This window comes from Nomascus leucogenys, chromosome 19 (genome assembly GCF_006542625.1).
Source record: "Nomascus leucogenys isolate Asia chromosome 19, Asia_NLE_v1, whole genome shotgun sequence".
NCBI lineage: Eukaryota > Metazoa > Chordata > Mammalia > Primates > Hylobatidae > Nomascus > Nomascus leucogenys.
In genome coordinates this window covers 53,700,571-53,722,238 of record NC_044399.1, presented here as the reverse complement: position 1 = coordinate 53,722,238, position 21,668 = coordinate 53,700,571, and the positions used below count along the sequence as shown (strand labels likewise).

Here is a 21,668-nt window from a genome sequence, read left to right as displayed (position 1 = left end):
GCCTGTATGCTGTATACATTGCCTGTATGGATAGTCTGTATGCTGTATGCATTGTCTGTATGCTGTATGCATTGTCTGTATGCATATTTTGTATGCTGTATGCACCGTCTGTATGCATAGTCTGTATGCTGTTTGCATTGTCTGTATGTGCTTCCCTTTAGTCTCTTCATCAGCAGCCTGTTACTTCCTAATTCTGTTTTGGTCTGATAGGTAATTCCATATGGATGGGGTCATGGACCGTAAATCCTCGTCTCCCTTTACGTGTGTGTGTGTGTGTGTGTGTGTGTGTGTGTGTGTGTGTGTTATGCTGCCATGTGGCATCTTCGTAATGGTTTGCTTATTCTTTGCCATTCCCTATGTGCATATTGCCCTTGAGCAGTCTCCAGGGGGAAGAGGTTTGCTGCATCAAATCATAGCTGACACTTTAATTTACTTGAATGCCCATCCTGCTTGTTGAGTAGCATTCACCCATCCTTCTCAACAACTTGAAGGCAGGCGGGGTGCAATTGATCACTTGAATTTTGTGGAGAAGAACTGGCCCTGGCAGCCTGAAGGTGACCCCTGCACCTTCCTCCCGAATCCCTGTTTCCTCTTCTGCTTTTTCTTACTCCTGATTTTAAAACTAAGGACCCTCAACACAGGGGAACGGGTTAGATTATGTTGGACTGGACTTCTGTGGGAAACTTTTTGCGGCCTATTGGGGGTTCCTTTCTGTGAGGTCCAAAGCCGTTTTCTTAACTGGAAAGGGCCTTGTGTTCTGCCAGATCCTCCCACCCTCTCCGCAGGTCAAATAATGGATTTAGTAGAAATATGGAAAAGTTTAGTCCGTCTGTGCGCCAAAAATTGCCACTAGGAAGGCAGCAGTGTAAACAGTGTGTGACTAATTCTTTCTTTTAAGGAAAGCAGTTTTATATGATTGTTTCCCTGCTGCTTACAAAGATACAGAGGTTTCCGCAGATTCAAGTCTTCAGATGGCCAGCCAGACCCCAGCCTCTGGCCTGTTTCTCTTGTTCTTTCTTTTCTGTGTGTCAGTAGTATCTCCCCATCACATAATATGCAGTCATATTTTGGCTCCTACCATTCCTAACACCACACTGTTGATTTCTCTGGCCCTTGTTAGTTTAAATTGGTGACCTTCAACCAAACCCAGCGGCCTTTCCTAATTTCTTATTCCTTTGGTTTTCTGCAGCAATTTGCAGGTGATCCTCTCCTGCTTCCTCCTAGAAACTTTCTTCCACTTACCATTTTTGAACTGACTTGATTCTTGTTTTTCTCCTCTTCTGACTTTTTTGTCCTCCTATATTCTCTTTATGTCCCTACCATTAAGTGTGAGTATCCTCCAAGACTGTGTGGCTCCCTGTTGTTTTTCCTGAAACATTTTTGCATTTGAAGATGTTGGCCTCTCCTAGAATGTCACTATTCGTAAACTCAGAGGCTTTTCCCTAACCTCTCCTTAGAGATCCACCCCGCATTTCGGTTTCTAAACTAACATAATCATTCTTGCCCTCTCATAGAGTGGCCCTTTCTTCTGACAGACATGACTCGGCACACCTCATTGCACTTACTTTTCCCCTCGGCTTTGAACCGAAAATATCCTTCCAGTGGGCTTGAAACCTTCAAGTTGTTGGAATCCTTCCCTGGCTGTCCCCACCTCTTTGCGGATTTGATCCTCAAGTCCTATTAGTTCTTCTTATAGTTACCTCCATTATGGTCCCTTCTCGATTTATTCACGTTAGATGTTGTCTAAAATGTCTTGCTCTAGTAGATGAAGACTTAGCTTATTTACTTCATCCCCTGTCCACCAGCCTTCCTCCCAAAGTCATTATAGACACACTGGGAAATACTGAGGATTCACATCCAGACCATCACAAGAAAGTAAGCATCCCAATAAAGCAAGTCACATGAATATTTTGATTTCCAAGTACATATGAAAGTTATGTTTACACTATACCTTAGTCTATTAAGTGTGTAATAGCATTATGTCTAAAAAACAATGTACATTGTTTAAAAATTAAAATGTAAAAATACCTTATTGCTCAAAAATGCTAATGATCATCTGAGACTTCAAATCATATGTGATCTTCTGCTTTTTTTTTTTTTTTTTTTTTTTGAGACAGAGTCTTACTCTGTTGCCCAGGCTGGAGTGCAGTGGCATGATCTTGGCTCATTGCAACCTCTACCTCCTGGGTTGAAGTGATTCTTGTGCCTCAACTTCCCGAGTAGCTGGGGTTACAGATGGCACCACACCTGGCTAATTTTTGTATTTTTAGTAAAGATGGGGTTTTATCATGTTGGCTAGGCTGGTTTTGAACTTGCGACCTCAGGTGATCCACCCACCTTGGCCTCCCAAAGTGCTGGGACTACAGACTTGAGCTATGGTGCCCGGCCCCATAATCTTTTTGCTGGTAGAGAGTCTTGCCTTGATGTTGGTGTCTGCTGACTGATCAAGGTGGTGGGTGCTGAAGGTTGGGGTGACTTTGGCAATTTTGTAAAATAAGACAACAATGAAGTTTGTCACATCAATTGACTCTTCCTTTCATGAAAGATTTCTCTGTAGCATGCAATGCTGTTTGATAGCATTTTACACACAATAGAACTGCTTCCAAAATGAAAGTCAGTCCTCTCAAATCCTGCTGCTGCTTTATCAACTAAGTTTATGTAATATTAGAAATCCCTGGTTGTCATTTCAACAGTGTTCACAGCATCTTCAGCAGGAGCAGATTCCATCTCAAGAAACCATGTTTCTTTGCTCATCTATAAGAAGCAGTTCTTCATCTCTTCAAGTCTGATCATGAGATTATAGCAGTCCAGTCACATCTTCAGGCTCCACTTGTAACTTTCATTCTCTTGCTGCTGTTTCCACCACATCTGCAGTGACTTCCACTGAAGTCTTGAACTTTTGACCTTTGGGTCATCCATGAGAGTTGGAATCAACTTCTTACAAATTCTTATTAATGTTGATATTTGGACCTCCTCCGATGAATCACAAGTGTTCTAATGGCATATAGAATGGCAAATCCTTTCCAGATGTTTTTCAATTTACTTTGCCCAGATCCATCAGAGCAATCACTATCTATGGCAGCTGGAGCCTTAAGCAATGCATTTCTTAGATAGTAAGACTTGAAAGTCAAAATGACTGCTTTATTTATGGGCTACAGAATGGATGTTGTGTTAGCAGGCACCAAAAAAGTTAACTTTTTTATACATCTCATTCAGAGCTCTTAGGTGACCAGGTGGATTGTCAATGAGCAGTACTATTTTGAAAGGAATTTTTTTTTTTTCCTGAAAAGTAGGTCTTAACAGTAGGGTTAAAATATTTAGTAAACCATGCTGCAAACACATGTGCTGTCATCCAGGCTATGTTGTTGTAGAGCACAGGCAGAGTAGGTTTAGCATAATTCTCAAGAGCCCTAGGATTTTTGGAATGGTAAATGAGCATTGGCTTCAACTTAAAGTCATCAGCCACCAACAAAAGTCAGCCTGTCCTTTGAAGCTTTGAAGTCAGGCGTTGACTTCTTCTCCCTTGCCTGAGTTGGGGAAAACAGTTGTCTTCATATATAGGCTTTCAATTGAGGTAACACTGTTCAGCCCTACTTCTCATTTTCACCCTGTACATTACTTGGCTTAAGTATTCTGAACCTTTATGTGGTCCCCTGTGACGACTGCTTCCTCTGTGTCTGTACTCCTTCAGAGTGACTCCGGACCAGTGCACTTGAACTACCGGGTTGTAACCCATTAGGGAACTCATGAAGTCATGAAATACATGTAGTGGCTCAAGATTATATGAAAAGAATAGCTTAGAAGAGAACATGTCAGGGTGCCCTGCACATCATAAGGGTAAACACTGTTTTGTAAAATTTGTTTTAGTTATACCAAAACACAGACATATATGTAGATATGTATTCGATCTCTGTGTAAAATGTACTTTTTACCGTGGGTTGAGGTGAAAGAAGTTAGAAAAATATTTTTTAAGGCCATGGCTTGCTTCACCCTGTTACAATAGTCAGTGTTTCTCGGTGCACTTTGAATCTCTTACAGATTTGTTGAAATGTCTCTTGTGTGTTTATTAATGGATGATATGAAACATATTTATTAAGCTGTGTAGAACAGGTCTGGATCAATCAGAAGGGATGCTGGAGCAGAGACCCTGAGTTCTCCAGCTCTGTCAAATGTTAACTCTTTATAGGATTGAGGAGATGTCTTAGGGGGCCCAGTGGATGGGACAGGGAGATCCACCAGTGGAGGGGCACTTAGGGCATTGGGATAGTAGCTCTTCATCAGTACAGAGTATTTAAATATTTTAAACCACTAGTGTGGCTGTACACTTGCATAACAGCTAAAATGAACCCTGGATTTATATCTTTTTAATTTCTTACCTGTAACTTTAAGGGTATCTTTGGAGGAAGGGGAAATATATGGGTGCCCCCGCCAACCACTTTGAACCAGAATCCCTGCAGTTTGTAATCTAATTTTCTCTTTGAAAATTTAGTCCCCCACTTTGAAAAATTACAGTTACATTGCTATGACTAATTTGATGTTCACTGGTGATAGTAAAGCTTTTTTTTCTGAGAAGAGGGAAGGGAGGAGGAAATCCCAATTTAAATGGAGAGAGACTTTTTCCCGAAATACTCGGGGTAACAGAAGGAAAGGAAGAAGTAAAGAGGATATATATTTGTAAGACTGCAAGGCGGTCTGAAGTGGAAATAACTGTGAATAATGAAATTAGAGGAAAAAGTGGACGCCAACCATGAAGCAGAAAGTGAGGAAGAGAGCGTAGGATAGTGATTCCACATAATGCTGGTAGGATGAGTAATGGGACCGTCTCCTCTACTTGCCTCAGCAGGGGTCCTGTCCATGGCCTTGCTTCTGTCTCTGTGGGGCTGTGGGACAGAGGGACATCAGCCTGTGGGGTACCTGTGTACGCACCCCTGTCATGGGGGGAAGTGGGGGCAGCTGTGTGTAGCTCCATATTTGCAATGTGTTTGTAACTTGAGGAATATGTAGACAGTAGTGGCACTTTACTGATTTCCTTAAGTTAGTGATGGCTGAGGGCTGTTAACTTAAGTTCTAGACCTAGTACAGCTTGGTTTTACCTTGTTTGTTTATTACATTTCTGTTACATTCAGGGAAAAAGGGCCCTTCCACATGTATGCTTTCTGCTTATTTCTTGTCCTGCTTCCTCAATTCAGAGGGGGGACAAGAGACAACCTCAAGTAGAAGGCAGACCCCATACTCTTACCTTTCTGGCTGTGGTTGGGGCACCAATTAGGTGCAGTAGCCCAAGGTCTCCTGGAAAACTGGGTTTTCCTTTCCTGAATAGGAGCTAGCCTGTACATCTCTCAGCGGGTCAGAGTAGCATGGCGACAGGGTAGCAGCATGGCTGGAGGGCAAATTGCTTCCGAGATGCGGAGGATTCCTCTTTCCAAGAGGCTGATAGAAGAGACTTGTGGTTCTTATCAGTCACTACCAGATGCGTCCAGCTGTTTCACTTGCTGCTCTATCCCAACCAAACACACTTAATGTCAAAACAACACTTACATCATCAAAACAAAAGTGTTCACAATGTTAAGCCTCAGGCTTTTAGTAATTTAGTCATTAGTCTGGTGACAAAGGGAGTGCCCTTGCGTGGTACTGCATCTGGGAAAATCCAGGCCCAAAATAGATTTTCCAGGCTTTTCTGAGACCACAGGGTTTAAAGGGGTAGATCCAGATTACTGACTAAGAGGGAAGCAGCCTAATTCTAGCCTCTTCTATTCCTTTATCTCTCATGAATGCCTTTTCCCACAGAATAGCTCATTCACCAGCTCCAATGAGAATGAATCCGATAGAGTGAGACTATTCAAGTTTCTTTTACTGCTTTTGATATGAGACATTGTATGGTGGTGGTTTAGGTGGCTTGACAATTTGCCTTTTGCACTGACTGCCATGGCGTCATTTCTTCCCCTTATTCAGATAGTCCCTTCTTAGGGTCAGTATTTTGGGTCAGATTACATTAGAGAGCATGTTCCCTTCTAAAAGCTCAGCTTGCTGCAAAACTGCACTGTCCTAACAATTTCAGTAGCAATTTTGCATATTCTGGAATTAGTTGGTATATCTTCTTTATATTTTTCATTCCTCTTCCTCAGGGAATAACTGAATCTGGGCAGAGGCTTATTTTAAAATATGAATTAGATGCAGTGGAAGAGAACTGTCACAGAAAACAAGGGTTGGGCCAGGAGGGTGAGCACATAGTAATCATGTTGAGAAGTTCCCAGAAGTCTTGACTTGCGCTATTAAAAAGATAATGAGAGTATAATTATAAAACATTTAACTCAAATAGTACAATTTATATCATTATGAGACACAGCATAAAAAATTGTTTCCCTAAAGCGGCATCATAATTTATATTTCAAAAGGGAATTAAAATTATTATTTTTTTAGTTTGCATTTGTTCAGATTTTTACAATCACTTTTTTCTCAGCTCAGTGTCGCAGAGATTCTGCAGTACAGATTAGGTAACTGAGGCTTAAAGAGATTAACCAGCTAACCTTTAGCATTAGGCAGAGTTAGAAGGTCCCACTGTATCATACAGGCTTTAATTGTTTATGATTGATTTTGCTTAACTAATACAAGGTGGGGATTTCTTGCATAGTTCCCTTCCTGTACTTTCTTCCCTATTTCCCCCCTTCCCATTTCCAGTGCTGCACTCTTACTAAATATATACCTATCTGTGTAAACATCTTTGTCTTTTTTCCCTTTTTAGAGATGGGGTCTTACTCTTGTCGTCCAGGCCGGAGTGCAGTGGTGCAGTCATAGTTCACTCCAGCCTCAAACTCCTGGGCTTAAGTGATCCTCCCATCTCAGCCTCCTGAGTAGCTAGGACTACAGTCATGCACCATCTTTTTCTTAAATATAAATGCCATGTTTTTGTGTGAAGGCTTATGGCACTTGTGCTCTGAATCCTCTGATAAAAGTTACCTGTGATCACGTATTTATCATTACGCTTCTTAACTAGACAGGATCTTTTTCGTGAAGGACGCTTCTGAGGGTAAGCCATCATTTACCTACTTGTATGTCATGAGTGGTCAGCGACAGTATTTGAAGGAAAAAAATGAGCCTTGCTTGCAATTGATGCTCCTTTCTACATTTAACTCATTTCTTATCCTTTCCTTATTAGCTGACTTTTAAAAGCCCATTATTTAATTCCTTCTCTTTATTTTGTTTCTTCCCAGAGTGACTCCTCTTTCTTCCCAGAGTGTGATGATTCACCACGGCCAGACCCAGGAATATGTGCTCAAGCCCAAGTACTTTCCAGCCCAGAAGGGGATTTTGGGAGAGCAGTCCACCGAAGGTTCTTTCCCTTTAAGATATGTGCAGGATCAAGTTGCGGCACCTTTTCAGCGTGAGTATGGTCTTATCAACCGTTTTCCTAAGTTATGGTATCCGATATTGGAAACACTTTGTTCAGTGTAGACGGCTTTAATGTGTCACGGTAAATAAAATTCAAGAGTCACTAAAAAATCCACATTGGTTCCTAAAACAACCAGACAGCAGAAATTTAGCATGGTTTCCTTCTTCTGAGGAAAAGCAGTTTTTCCTGGATTTTGGAAATAAATCTGAAGTGACCTGCCTGTCATTCTGTTTCTGCAAGATGGCTTCATGTCTAAGACATATTTGCTCTAATTTTGGGTCCAGTCATATGTCTGACATGTTTACATTGATGAAATATTTTCTTTAGTAAGCTAGCCAGGACTCATGCCTTGTGAAACGTCTGAAATGTCCTGCATAGCTCTCTGAGGTTCTCCTATAGTGGATATTTTTACATTATAAGACTTACCTAGTTTTTAGTGTATCAAGCAGCTGGCGTGGCAGATTTTTCTTAATTTGTAAAACACTATTGTATCAGTGGCTAGCGTGGTTAATATCTCGCTATGTGGGAAGCTCAAGGACAAGGCCTGGCTCAAAGGGTGGGGAATGTGATGATTTGTGGTTTAGGTATTACAGAGTGTCTGCTGGCAGCATCTGGAGAAAACGTTCTGGAGTAAGGCACAGCCCATCCAAAGGCGAGAGCTAGACACACGCTCTCATTCCAGCAGCTTCCTGCCCTGTCACATGTTGACTGATTGCCTGCACCATAGGTAATGAAAGAGAATGCCAGTTGTGAGGTGGGAAAAGGACCATCTTTCACCACTGGGAATAGTATGAAGAGTTGAGATACAGTTTTTACTACTGTTTGGCACTAGTGAAGTCCATATTTGTTGTGGCTTTCGTTCCCTACACCCACTCCATCTCCCCGTTTCTGTACTGAATTTAAGTGATTGATTCTTCCCTCAGAATTGGTCATTTAACAAAAAGAGTATCTAACAGCAGGTTTGTTCATCCACTTTTTGTCTTTTGAGAAAGTCCTGCTCAGTGACTGGTGGCTAGACCCCAGAACAATAGTTTGGTATGGTTTATTGGGATGTTGAGGAAAGTGAGTCCTGGGGATCTTAGGGAAGAATACAGAAACCATTTAGATCATTAGGAAAAAAATCACTTCCAAGTCACTTGCAAAAGAATAGATGCATCTATTTGATTCTTAAAAATCCTTTGATATTAGTACTTAAAGAGCCGTTTCTCTTATGTGAATATTTCTTGAGTATATATATAATATTTTTCTAATACTAATTTTAAAAATTAAGTAAAAAATGTACTTCTTATTTCCTTGGGGTTTTATATAGATGACAATTTTTTTTAAAAGATCTCCCAAATCAGAGTGTGATGGGAAGAGAGTTTTTAAAGTTTATGATTATACTGATAAGAGAAGAGAATTCTGAATTATCTGGAGGTATCAGGAAAAGATGGTTAGAGAACACTGGTGTTAAGACTAGACTGTGGTTTTGATTTGTTTTCTGTGATTTGTTATTGGAGTGAAAATTCCCACTGTGTGTGTATTCCCGCACTCGTGTGTATATGTGTATTTTAAACTCTCAAATCTTGGTTGAACTGTGTTCTGAAAGATGAAATTATATTTTAGAAGAATGTGAAGATAAGTTTCTTATCTGTTCTGTCCATATCTTTCCCACTCATCCTGTTTGAATATATTTTCTACATAGTAAGGAGCTAGTAAAAGAATGTAGACTAATATACATTATCACAGTGATGGTGTTCTGTGCTCAGACCCCCTAAAAGATGGCTGTTGTTCAGAAAGAAACTCAGGAATTAACTGAAAGAGTTAAGCATGTAGGAAAGACAAGAAGGGAGATGTGGCTATTTTTGCAGAGGCCAGAGCTCTACCGAGAGCTGGAGGGCTAGTTGGAAAGTTTTTGAAAGAGGTAATTTAGCAGGACCATGAAGGATACCGAAATGGCAAAATGGAGTAAGAACCACAAAAGATGATTAAAACTGGAAAGGAGGTACAAGTAATAGGAAGGACCTAAACATACTGTCTCTGCATACTCCTGTTCTGTGGGAGGTAAAAGAGGAGGCTCCAAGGAAGCTTTACATGGAACAGAAAGGTAGGAAAAGTTAGTCAGAGAAGTCTGAGGAAAAGCAGAAGCTTTTAGCATCTTCATTTTCATATTTACAGAACATCAAATGCAAACATTAATTTTTTATTGTGCTGAAAGATTTGAAGGTCAAACAGAAGCTGATAGTTCTGATTCTTTAGAAAAATAGAAGATATTAAGATCATTTGAGCATGATGTATCTTGGAGTGAAATTGAAGAAGTGAGGTATGTCATTGTAGTCTACTGCCATTACTTTTGAGAAGCTACGAGAACTAGAGAAGAGGTTGAGGACTAGAGGTTGGCAATAACAAGTGTAATCTTCTCCCTTTAAAAGTGATTTAAAAGGGGGTCTACAGTAATGACCAGTTGGTATGTTTAATATTGATATATTACAAGAGCAATAATAATAATGCATACTGTGAGCTCTAAGCACTGTGCAACTTTTAGCTCATAATAGGAGACAGTAGTCCACAAGCCCAAGGGAATAAGGATTTGCTCTCGACACTTGGTAAAAGAATAATTGTTTTGAATAAGGAGGAAAGAGATGAGAATGGAGGTGATGGATTTAGTAAAGTAAAATATATTAATGTGTCAAATGCAGCACTCTCCAGATAAAACATTATAGATAGAGAGAAACTAACCAAGTTGCTAGTGAGGTGCTTTCTTTTGGGAGGGATGACTATTTTATGGGATTTTCCCAGAGTTTTGATAATACAATTCACCATCCCTGTCCAATGTGTACATACTACTTTTCCTAATTTGATTCTGTATAATTACCAGTCTTCTTAGTCACTTTCTAGGTAACTTGACATCCTATGTTGAGTGTTCTCTGGTCATTGGTAAAGGATATCTCTTTTTTTTTTCCAGCTTCTTTTCAAAGTTCATCCGTGTTGTAGCATGTATCAGTATCTTACTCCTTTTTATGGCTGAGTAATACTCCCACATTGTATAGAGATATATATCTCAGTTTGTTTATCCATTCGTCAGTTGATGGACATTTGGGGTTGTTCCCACTCTCTTGGCTATTATGAATAATGGAGTGCAGTGGCATGATCTCAGCTCACCACAACCTCTGCCTCCCAGGCTTAAGCGATTCTCCTGCCTCAGCCTCCCGGGTAGCTGGGATTACAGGTGCGTGCCACTACTGCCCAGCTAGTTTTTGTATTTTTAGTAGAGACAGGGTTTCACCATGTTGGCCAGGCTAGTCTCAAACTCCTGACCTCAAGTGATCCACCCACTTTGGCCTCGCCAAGTGCTGGGATTACAGTCATGAGCCACCGTGCCCGGCCGGTAAAGGATATCTCTAGTGATAAATTAATAACTTGTGGTGTTCTGCTTTATTTGTTGGCCTTTAAAGAATTTGATTTGCATCAGTATCATCTAGAGCAGGGATTGGCAAACTTTTAGGGAGTACTTTAGACTTTGTGAGCCAATAGGCAAATCGAGGATCTTAAGTAGATATTTATATAGCTATTTAAAATGTATCTATTAAACGTGTAAATATCATTTTTACCTCTCAGGTTGTAGATCAGGTGGCTGGATTTGGCTCATGGGCTATAGTTTGCTAATTCTTGATCTAGAGACTCATAGTCTCTCAATCCACTGAAAACATCTAGATATTGGACCTGATTATTTGGTGCCTGGAACGTGACAAAAGCGGCCCAAGAGGCCCTGCCTCTAGCAGCTGTCCTTCATTCTCAGTGTCCCCACCAACCCCCACCCTCCAGAGCATGACAATTCTTAGATACATTTCCACTTAGTTTGAAGGCACCCAGAAAAGCATGAACTACCAGGAAACTGCTTGTGTTAGATAAGTCTAGTTTCTTTTAATTTTAGAATAATGGGCCACACAGCAATTGGGAAAGGAATGGGATGTTATTCCTGGTTGCTTATAGAAAACCTTTTGATATTGGTGGAAATATTTTTATGGGATGAACCAGTCCCAGCCATATCACAACACAGTATCACATTAAGATACTGCATGAGTTTCTTAAAAAAGTTAAATATAGAGTTATCATATAACCCAGCAATTCCACACCTAGCTATATACCCCAAAGAATTGAAAACATACGTTCGCACAAAAACTTGTGCATGAATGTTCATAGCAACGTTATTTGTAATAGCCAAGAGAGTGGGAACAACCCCAAATGTCCATCAACTGATGAAGGGATAAACAAACTGAGATATCTATCTATCTATCTATCTATCTATCTATCTATCTATCTATCTATCTATCTATACACACACACACACACACATATGTATACACAAATATACACACACACACATATATATATACACACAATGTAGGAGTATTACTCAGCCATAAAAAGGAATAAGATTGATACATGCTACAACATGGGTGAACTTTGAAAACAAGCCGAGTGAAAGAATCTAGACACAAAAGAATCCAGACTACATGCTATATGAGTCCATTTCTATAAGATGTCCAGAGTAGGCAAATCCACAGACACGGAAAGAAGATTAGCGGTTGCCAGGGACAGGGGAGAGTAGGAATAGGGAATAGTTATTTATAGGTAAGGGGTTTCTTTTGGGGTGATGAAAATGTTCTGGAATTAGGTGGTCATGCTGGTTGCACAACCTGAAAACACTAAAAATAAACTGAATTATACACTTAAGGGTGAATTCTGTGGCATGTGAATCGTATCTCAATTTAAAATAACAAATATTTATGAAAAATTATTGCCAAGTAGGTAGTTATGAGACTCAGTTTCAGCTCCAAGGAACTGAGCTCATAAGCTCTCAGAAGTCTAAGGATGGTGTGGGGTAGGGGTGGGGGTCTGCTTTATACAGTGTTTTCATTGGTGACTTGTAGGAAAGAATTCAGTATGTAAACCAAATTCTATTGTGTTTAGTTTAGTATTTTTTTTAACCCAGAGGAAGAAAATGGAAATGACATAACATTTGGAAGACCATCTTATAAAAATGGTCAGTCAAGATTAGAATAGCACATGTTCAGGAGCAAACCCAAGTAACTCACACAAAAAGAGATTAGTTTGACACAACCTGCTAGAAAAAGTCCTTGAGGATATAATAAGTGTCTACATCATACTATGTGCTGTCGTAGTAAAAATGATACGGAATACTTTATAATATTAAAGCCAGCAAATAATATTTTAAGTACAGTCTGTGGTGGAAAGAGATGTATTTATCATCAGGGTTATAAGACACCAAAGGACTTGCTAGGATTGTAGAGCTACTTATAAAGGAGATCTGTAGGATGGGCGCAATGGCCATGTAACTGACATGGTTCCCTAGACAACTGGTTTCCAGATTGTGCAAAGAAGATCTAAAAGATTAGGGAAGCTCCAATTTAAGCATTTGCCTCCTTAGTCCCTTTTTCTACTACATAACTTTAATATTTGGAATGATTTAGAAATTTGAACTTCTCTAAATTGGATTTCTTATTGCTGATTCCAGTTGTCGTTCTCTCAAGATGGGCTTAGGTTTTAAATAGGTTACTTATATTTCAAAGTCATCTAAAGTTTTAGTTCTTTAAATTCAACAAAGCAGAAATTTTACATTTTAGGAATGGCAGATATCATGTTTTATACAGTAACTTCTTAAAGGTTTTTAAACAGATATAGCTCAGGCTCTTAAAAAAAGTACCAATTTATCTCCTGATGTGCTAATGTGGGGGAGAAAGAGAGAGAGAAATGACTGGCATTTGCAAACACATAGTACTGTTAAATTGCAAATAAAGAAAAAAAAGAAAAGTAAGGACAAGCCCACTGTTTACTTAAAGTGTTAAACAATTTCAGGAAAGGCAGATGTCATGTTTTATACAGTAACTCCTTAAAAATCTTTAAACAGATATAACTCAGGCTCTCAAAAAAATGGCCTAGTTGTCATCTGATGTGCTAACGTGGGGGAGAGAGAGAGAGAGAAATGACTGGCATTTCCAAACACAGTACCATTAAATTGCAAAAAAAAAAAAAGGAAAGGAAAGGAAAAGTGAGGTCGAGCCCACTTTCTACTTAAAGTGTTAAACCTAACGTTTTTTGTTTAAATAAGCAACCGTAGAAGTGAAGAAGCACGCACAGGGTCCCTATTAAATGACTTCTGACAGAAGAAAATGTAATTCCCACCTGCACTGGCACCACGGGAGACATCTTAGCCCTGAGTTCTGGTCTGTGCTGCCCTCTCTCAGTCTTTGCAACAGGCTGGGGCAGCTTGACTCCCAGCCATCAATCACGGGCTGGCTGAAATCTGGCACCTCCATATGAAGATAGAACAGCTCCCCAGGTCTCCTGAGCTCTGGTCTGAGACAGATGTAGAGAGTCTGTTGTTCTCATAGTAGCAGCTTTGTGACCTGAACTCCTGAATCCCAGTTCTGGCCTGATCGCAGTCCATAGTTCCACACTGAGAAGTATGGATGCTTTGGACACACGAGGCCTCTTCTTTTTACTTTTGTTAATACTATGGTTGAATGTCTTGCCTGTAGCATTAGCCTTCAGGCTTCAGTTCAGACTGACATCAAGAAGCATGGCAAGTTACGAAAACATCTCAGGGTTTGATGATAAATGGTTATGTCTCCCCTTGAAAAAGGAAGTTCATGTGTCTGGAGTGAAGATTCTTTGTGGTTGCAGTCTGATACCACAAAGAGGTTACCAGTAAGATTGTCTGGGTCTTCCTGGTTGTCCTGAGTGGGAGAGCAGAGTGGTTTGGCAGAGACTTAGAGGAGACATTCAAGATTTTTGCTTTGGCAAAACAAAGCTGAATGTTAGGAGATAGGCAATATTTAACATGGACAGGTCTGCTTATGCCAGCCACTGCAGGGAGGTGGGCGAGAACATTGCTTAAAGGCTCTGGATGCCTAGTGCCAGTTACAGAATGCTCATGGGAGGTGTCCCTGGCATAGTTGAGAGCACCCATTATGGGATGGATGCTGCAGAAGATGGGAAAATCCTTGGGGTTTTTCCCAACGATAAAGGCAGATATAGTAAGTATAGATGAGGGGAATTGGAGCAACATTTTTATGCATGGGATGAATTGCAATCTGGAGATCTTCAGAGGAGGAGCCATTTGAAAATGCTGTTGAGGAAGAGTCTGGTCCTGAGAACTGTTGTGGCCTTAATGTGGATGTTGAAGTTTAGGATATGGATGGTATCACACTCATGTGAAGAGAGAACAGAAGCAGCAGCCCGAGAAATCCAGGGTTTGGGCAGCTCGGCTCCTCTGAGACATCCTCGCTGATAGGTCCTGACAGATTGATTGGGAGCCTTATAGGGCAGAGCTTTGCAGATGGACCAAGTGGGTCCTTGGGAGAGAAGACTTCCAGAGAACACATTCTGCAGCATTGAAAGCCCTCCCTGCATGGAGACTACCTTTAACTTGTGTGCAAAAAAAAAAAAAAAAAAAAGTGTCTGGGATTGGCTTACACCAACCCAGTGGGTACTAAAAGGCAGTGGAAGTTGGACCAGCCATAAATGACCTTACAAGAGCTGATGAAAACCAGCAAAAACTGCTTAAGCATTTAAGAGGAATATTAGGTGTGAAAACAAACAGTTTTAAAGAAGGAATAATGATAAAGCTTTGTGCTTTTTTCCTTGCAAAATCAGCGAGTTCCTTAAGCTACTTGTCCCATGCACAATTCTGTATGGGAATCGGGAACCTTGAGCCAGTTTCCCAGCTGTATGATCATGTGGATGTTAGTACTAAAGATGCCTGAAAGAAAGGCATCTACTTTTCAATGATTTCTGGCAAATTTTTTGGTTTGAAAGCCTAGACAGTAAAACTACATTATAACCGTGTACAGACTGACACCTGAGAAGGCATTCTGGTGAATGTGGATGAGCAGGGTTCTGCTGAGCTGGTATCCTTGGGAATCCAGATTTCATTCAAGGACAGGATATGATCTATTGCAAAGAAAAGTTCATGAGCAGTCTTGCCATGCACGTTATCCTGGGTTAGGGCGTGGAGTGGAGGATGGTATATCTGAGAGCTATTTGATAACATCCCAGTTCAGGGAAGCCGTACGAACATGATTATTCTCTTTGCCCCCGATAGGCCACCCGAAGTTTAAGATAGCTGTGAAACAGTAGATATGGATTGGTTATAAACACTTCCAAGAAGCTTATCCAGCAATATGAAAACAGCAAAGAAGAAAAACCTTCTAGGGTGAAGGACCATGTAGTTTAAATTTCTCGATGAGCAGCCTTCACTTCCAGAGAAAGGTTTTAATTCCAACGGCCCAAGAGTTTATAAGAAACAAGCAAATTGAAGGACATTTCTAGGTGTTGAGACTGATTTTAAGAAATCAATACTGTATGGCTCTAGAATATTCTGGAGTCAGACTGATTTTTTTTTTTCCCTAGGGAAAGGTAATACAAATAAATTTATTGCTTGCATGTGGGGAAACTATAAAGCAAAGAAAAAGAAAAGAGATGGTGCTTCCTCAGCCTTAGGATATCTTTGCCAGAAATTGAGGGTTTTAGTTGATTTTACTTCTGGATTGGGAAATAATTTTGAGGAAATTAATCATTATTAGAACAGAAATGGTAGTTTTGATTCAAAATAAAATAGGCCCATGCAAAATACTGCTCGTGAGATGTTTCCCAGGGACTGCTTTGTCTTCTCATGAATTAGATTCCTTATAGAAGAGTCCCCTTAATGTTGAAAATGACTGCGTTGGAGTAAGTCCGTCCCCACTTTGACGTAAGGATCCATAAATACCTTTCTTTTTTTTTTTTTTTTTTTTGAGACGGAGTCTCACACTGTTGCCCAGGCTGGAGTGCAGTGGTGCGATCTTGGCTCACTGCGAGCTCTGCCTCCTGGGTTCACGCCATTCTCCTGCCTCAGCTTCCCGAGTAGCTGGGACTACAGGCGCCTGCCACCACGCCTGGCTAATTTTTTTGTATTTTTAGTAGAGGCGGGGTTTTACCGTGTTAGCCAGGATGGTCTTGATCTCCTGACCTTGTGATCCACCCGCCTTGGCCTCCCAAAGTGCTGGGATTATAGGCGAGAGCACTGCGCCTGGCCCGTAAATACCTTTCTTATATTTTATATGTGACATTTCTTAAAAAGGGCTTTGTGTTATTTTCCGTGATTTTAGTTCTGCATTGTTTGTTTTTTAATATCTCCTGAATATTAACCCTACTCTGGCTGCCCTAATTTCTTTTCGTTCCCATACAAAGGAGGTAGAAGTTAATACATGACTGGAGAACAACATTCTTTCCTAAGAGGTAATTGCAGTATGGTTATATTAATTCTTCTGACAAGCAAACTTTAAATCAAGAAATACGTACGTGTATATATGTATGATGGCTGTGTGTATATATACACACATATATTCAATCAAGTATTTATGTGTGTATTTTTTTAATTTTTAGGTTTAGGGGTACATGTGAAAGTTTGTTACATAGGTAAACATGCGTCACGGGGTTTTGTTTACAGGTTATTTCATCACCCAGGTATTAAGCACAGTACAGTAGTTATCTTTTCTGCCCTTCTCCCTCCTTTTACCCTCCCCCTTCAAGTAGACCCCAGGGTCTGTTGTTCCCTTCTTTGTGTTCATAAGTTCTTATCATTTATCTCCCACTTACAAGTCAGAACATGTGGTATTTGGTTTTCTGTTCCTGCATAGTTTGCTAAGGATAATAGCCTCCAGCTCCATCTATGTTTCTGCAGAAGACATGATCTCATTCTTTTTTATGGCTGCATGGTATTTCATGGCATATATGTACCATATATTCTTTATCCAGTCTGTTATTGATGAGCATTTAGGATGATTCCATGTCTTTGCTATTGTGAATAGTGCTGCAATGAACATTCATTCACATGCATGTGTCTTTAAGGTAGAATGATTTATATTCCTCTGGGTATATATCCAGTAATGGGATTGCTGGGTTGAATGGTAGTTCTGCTTTTAGCTCTTTGAGGTACTGGCAAACTGCTTTCCACAATGATTGAACTAATTTATACTCCCATCAGCAGTGTTGTATGTGTATTTTTTAAGGTAATTTTTTTTTGCAATTAAACATCATCTTTATTAAGCAAAGTACTATGCTATTAAAAGACTACAAAACTAAATTAGTACATGGTTGACTACTCAGACTTACATGAAATTTCTTAATATTTAGCATGGTCTACAAGTCAGGAAAAATAATTCCCAAATGTCTCCCTGAGTAAATATAATTTGCATGGAGCTAACTTTGGTGATTATCATCGTTATTTCTCATTAGATCCACTTTCTGACCACTTAAATACATTTTCTTTTAGTTCTGTTGGAAAACTTGCTAGTTAATCTGATTTTCTTCAGTGGAAATAAATTTTGTAAAGTCTTTTCTTTTTTTTAGTTTCTTACATTATCCATACAGGAAGATCCATTAAGAAAAATTCTTGTAGCCCTAACTGCACTTCACAAGTTCGCTTTTCCAAGGTTCTAGCTTTTTTTTCTTACGGAATGAAAATATTTTAAATACGCAGTGTTTTGTGAAAAACATCATAATTATTTGAAAGTCCTTGTATCGTATAAACAGATTTAGAAAGCTTTGGCAAGAGAAAGAAAAGCATCCGGAGAGCAGGTGAGAGGGCGGTGGTCGTGCCTGTGTTGATGGCGTCTGGGCTTCTTGTGTGGGATTGAGTGCTCTCTTCCCTAACGAGGCCTGGAAGCACAGGCACCCGGCAGCTGGGCTACTTGTTTAACCAACACCCTTTAATGGCTACAGGTGCATCTCATGAGTGCAACTGCTTGACTCAGATCCAGCAGAAACCAAGAGCTCTTCCTCCCACACTTTCAGCTTACATTCCATGGAGGAACTGGCTGGAGCACGCATCTGCTTTACTTTAGAAGGTTACAGCGTAATCCTCCCCCAAACAAAATCTTTTGATTTATATTTTTTCCTTTATTCATCAGACAAAAATACTGTACTGACCTTTTGTGATTCAGTTAGGTACATGCTTTCTGGTCCAAAGAGTTTTTGTTGTTGTTGTTTTGGTTTTGGTAACTGTAGAAATTTAATAAAAAGGAATATTTAAATGCACTTTAGTTAGTCTTTATAGGAGAGAGAAGGTGGTGGATATAGTTTTGTTAAGAATGATTCTCTGACCGATTTGACTTTCTCCCCTAACATTTTATTCATCCGAGAATAAATAATAAACATGGTAGATTGTATAATATATGCATAGTTCTTTCTAGTTCTTCCCCCCACCCCGCCCCCCTCCACACACACATCTTGTCATGGCTTCCTGTGGGTATAGTGGATTTTGCTAGTCCCCTTGACTCTGCACTTGGCCATGTGACTTGCTTTGACCAACTGAGTGTGGGTGGAACGAGTCTATGGGTTCTGAGTGGGAGCCTCAAGAGGAATTGCGTGTTTCCTCTCTTCCTTCTTCTACCATGAAAAAGGCAATGCATCTGGTCTGCTGACATGTCAACTCCCTTGAAATCTGTTGTTTTTCCTAGATTACTATTTCAGCAGGGCAGATTTACTTTTTAAAACATTCTGGACAAATCAATCATTAGTCTTAGAACAGATGATAACTATTGTAATCAGACAGGTTACTTTTTGGTAAAAGTGGTGTTATTATGGGTGACCTCACTTTCTGGCCACAGTGGACTGGAAAACATGTAGGCACTTGACTCAAGTAAAACCAATCTGAGGCTGGCCAGCTGCCTGTAAGGTGGCCCGGCAGAGGCACTTTCCCAAACAGGAATGATGTTGATGAAATTAGATTAATCAGAATCTCTCTTAAGGAATTTGTAAGTTAGAATTGAACAGTGAGTAACTGGAATGGAAGTATAATAACAAAAAGAAACAGAAGCAGCCAGAGAAGTAGTCAATCCTACCATGTTAATGTTAGGTACAAGAATGAAGTTCAACAGCATTTCTGAAGGAGGGTGGGGATGGGGCAGCATATAATGGGGTTGCTACAAGTGCTGTGGATTCTGAACATCTTTTCAGTTACTGAACTGTGTCTTCGCCTCCATGAGGTTTGGCTTATATGGCCAGCTGGTTCTGCATTCTGGGTTCTCTTGAGACGTCTGTCTCCTTCTTGCTGTATCCAACCACACTTGAACATCCTGTTGCTTGAGATAATGTGCACCCCCTTGTCGTTTTGTAGGCAAGAGACCTCAGCTCATACAAGTTCTGTTTCTGCTCTGCTCTCTAACAGCTGCACGTCCTGATTACGCAAAGCACCAAAGCTTGACTTCTAGAGAGGGAAAACCCAGCTTCTCAACTTTTCCTCACTCCTTTTATAGCTCTTAGTCCTGTCCACATTCCCTTACCTCTAAGCAAGCTTGGCACATGGAAAGAGGAGTGGGTGGGTCAGTTCCATCAGTTCCCTGAGACCCCTGCAACACTTGGAGAATTGTTCTGCCTGGCCTGCGGGTTACTAGGACCTTGACGGTATTGCTGTATTCATGTCTAAGCTTCCATTGGAATTTTAAACAGAAACATTCTCAGGTCTGGGGAATTCTTGCCCACATGGAATGGAGAATGTCCACCTTCAGTCAGTGAGTGTGGATTGGGAAACCTTTTCAGTAAGATTCCTGGAATCCCATCATGCCTCCTGTTCATTCATCTTTTTTTTTTTTTTGGTATGGGTTTTCTGGCAACTGCAATGCGGTATGTGTGTAAGTACATAGCAGGCATGCTCTGCCATGTCTTGAACATGGAAATCTAGCAAAATTAGATGCCTGTCTTTGAAGGGGTTTTTCAAAGACTATTAATGGAGAAAGTGATTCATGGTGTTTCTTGTCAGAGATCCCAGTTTCCAAACCACACCTTAATATACCTTAAGAACATATACTCTGAGCAAGAAAATACAAACAAATGTGCTGAAGGTATTGTAAATTGTATTCTTGTTATCAAAGATCAGGTAGTTAGGAAATTTGGACATAGGCTCCTTTGTCCCAACAAAGACACAAGGTAAGTTCCACCCTCCTCCTCCTCATCTATTTAGCACTTTCTGCATACCAACCACGGTACTAAGCACTTTATATGCATTAATTAAATGTTACATTATAATACTTGTGTATTACTTGGCTGCTACTTAAAATGTATTCCTTAAGTTAGGAACCAAAAATTGAGTTTAAAATTACATAAATCAATCTTATTCATTGAAAAAAAGTGCCACTTTAGCTCTTTGTGTAAGTTATCTTTAGGCAAGTGCAAAGTCAAGATTTGACTATATTTTAGATATTTTTAAATTGTATTATATATAAGACTTTTAACACAATAACATGTTTTAAAAATTTGTTATGTGACGGTAGAGCTGCTAACAAGAGTTGTTTAGCTTAGCAAAAATTACTCAAATGCGGCCGGGTACGGTGGCTCACGCCTGTAATCCCAGCACTGTAGGAGGCCAAGGCGGGCGGATCACTTGAGGTCAGGAGTTCGAGACCAGCCTGGCCAACATGGTGAAACCCCTGTCTCTACTAAAAATACAAAAATTAGCCGGGCATGGTGGTGCATGTCTGTAATCCCAGCTACTTGGGAGGCTGAGGCAGGAGAATCACTTGAACCCAGAAGGCGGAGGTTGCAGTGAGCCAAGATTGTGCCACTGCACTCCAGCCTGGGTGACAGAGCAAGACTCCGTCTCAAAAAAAAAAAAAAAAAAATTCAAATGCAAAGTAAACCTTTCTAATCAGTGGGTTCCTACAGCTGGCTGATGTTCATTATGATACCTGTCAAACAAAGTCAAACGATCAGGTTGTATCTGGAAATTATGGTGGAACCAAAGTCCACAGTAGAATCTTGCTTTATTCTGGAGTCTTTAATTATAGTTATGATCTGAAAGCAAACATCCTAAGATGAAAATTTTCCTAGATTTAGAAGTGGTTATAGATTTTGCTCTACAGTATATCATGGTTTAAATGTCACTACTGGTTTGAGCTTTTCTAACAGTTGCTCCAGTTAAAACTGACCACGTATAAGGATTTTTTCTTTGATTTGCATAGAATTTTACAGCCTATAAATGATAGCCATACAAATTATTTCACATGACCCCTGTCACAGTCTTGTGAAGTAGATAGGTTGGATGGCATTATTCTGAGTGTGTTTTTAGGCGCTCTGGATTTCAACATCCTAAAGGGTAGAACCTGTGGGTAGTTTTATTGTATTCTTTCCCTTTGAACTTCTTATTATCAGTTTATTTGTCTTCCAGATAAAGATCTTAAGACTTGTTCTGTAGGACTGTTGTGAGAATGAAGTGAGATGAAGTCTATATAAGATA

At 40.0% G+C, this 21,668-nt stretch overlaps 1 protein-coding gene across 1 annotated transcript in view; it reads left to right on the top strand.

Moving 5' to 3' along the window:
* LTBP1 (latent transforming growth factor beta binding protein 1) overlaps positions 1 to 21,668 on the top strand; it is a 440,637-nt gene that overhangs the window by 152,143 nt on the left and 266,826 nt on the right. The window contains exon 4 of the mRNA XM_030799969.1: positions 7,212 to 7,381. Coding sequence (XP_030655829.1) covers positions 7,212 to 7,381 — 170 coding nt within the window. The remainder of the gene's footprint in view (positions 1 to 7,211; positions 7,382 to 21,668) is intronic.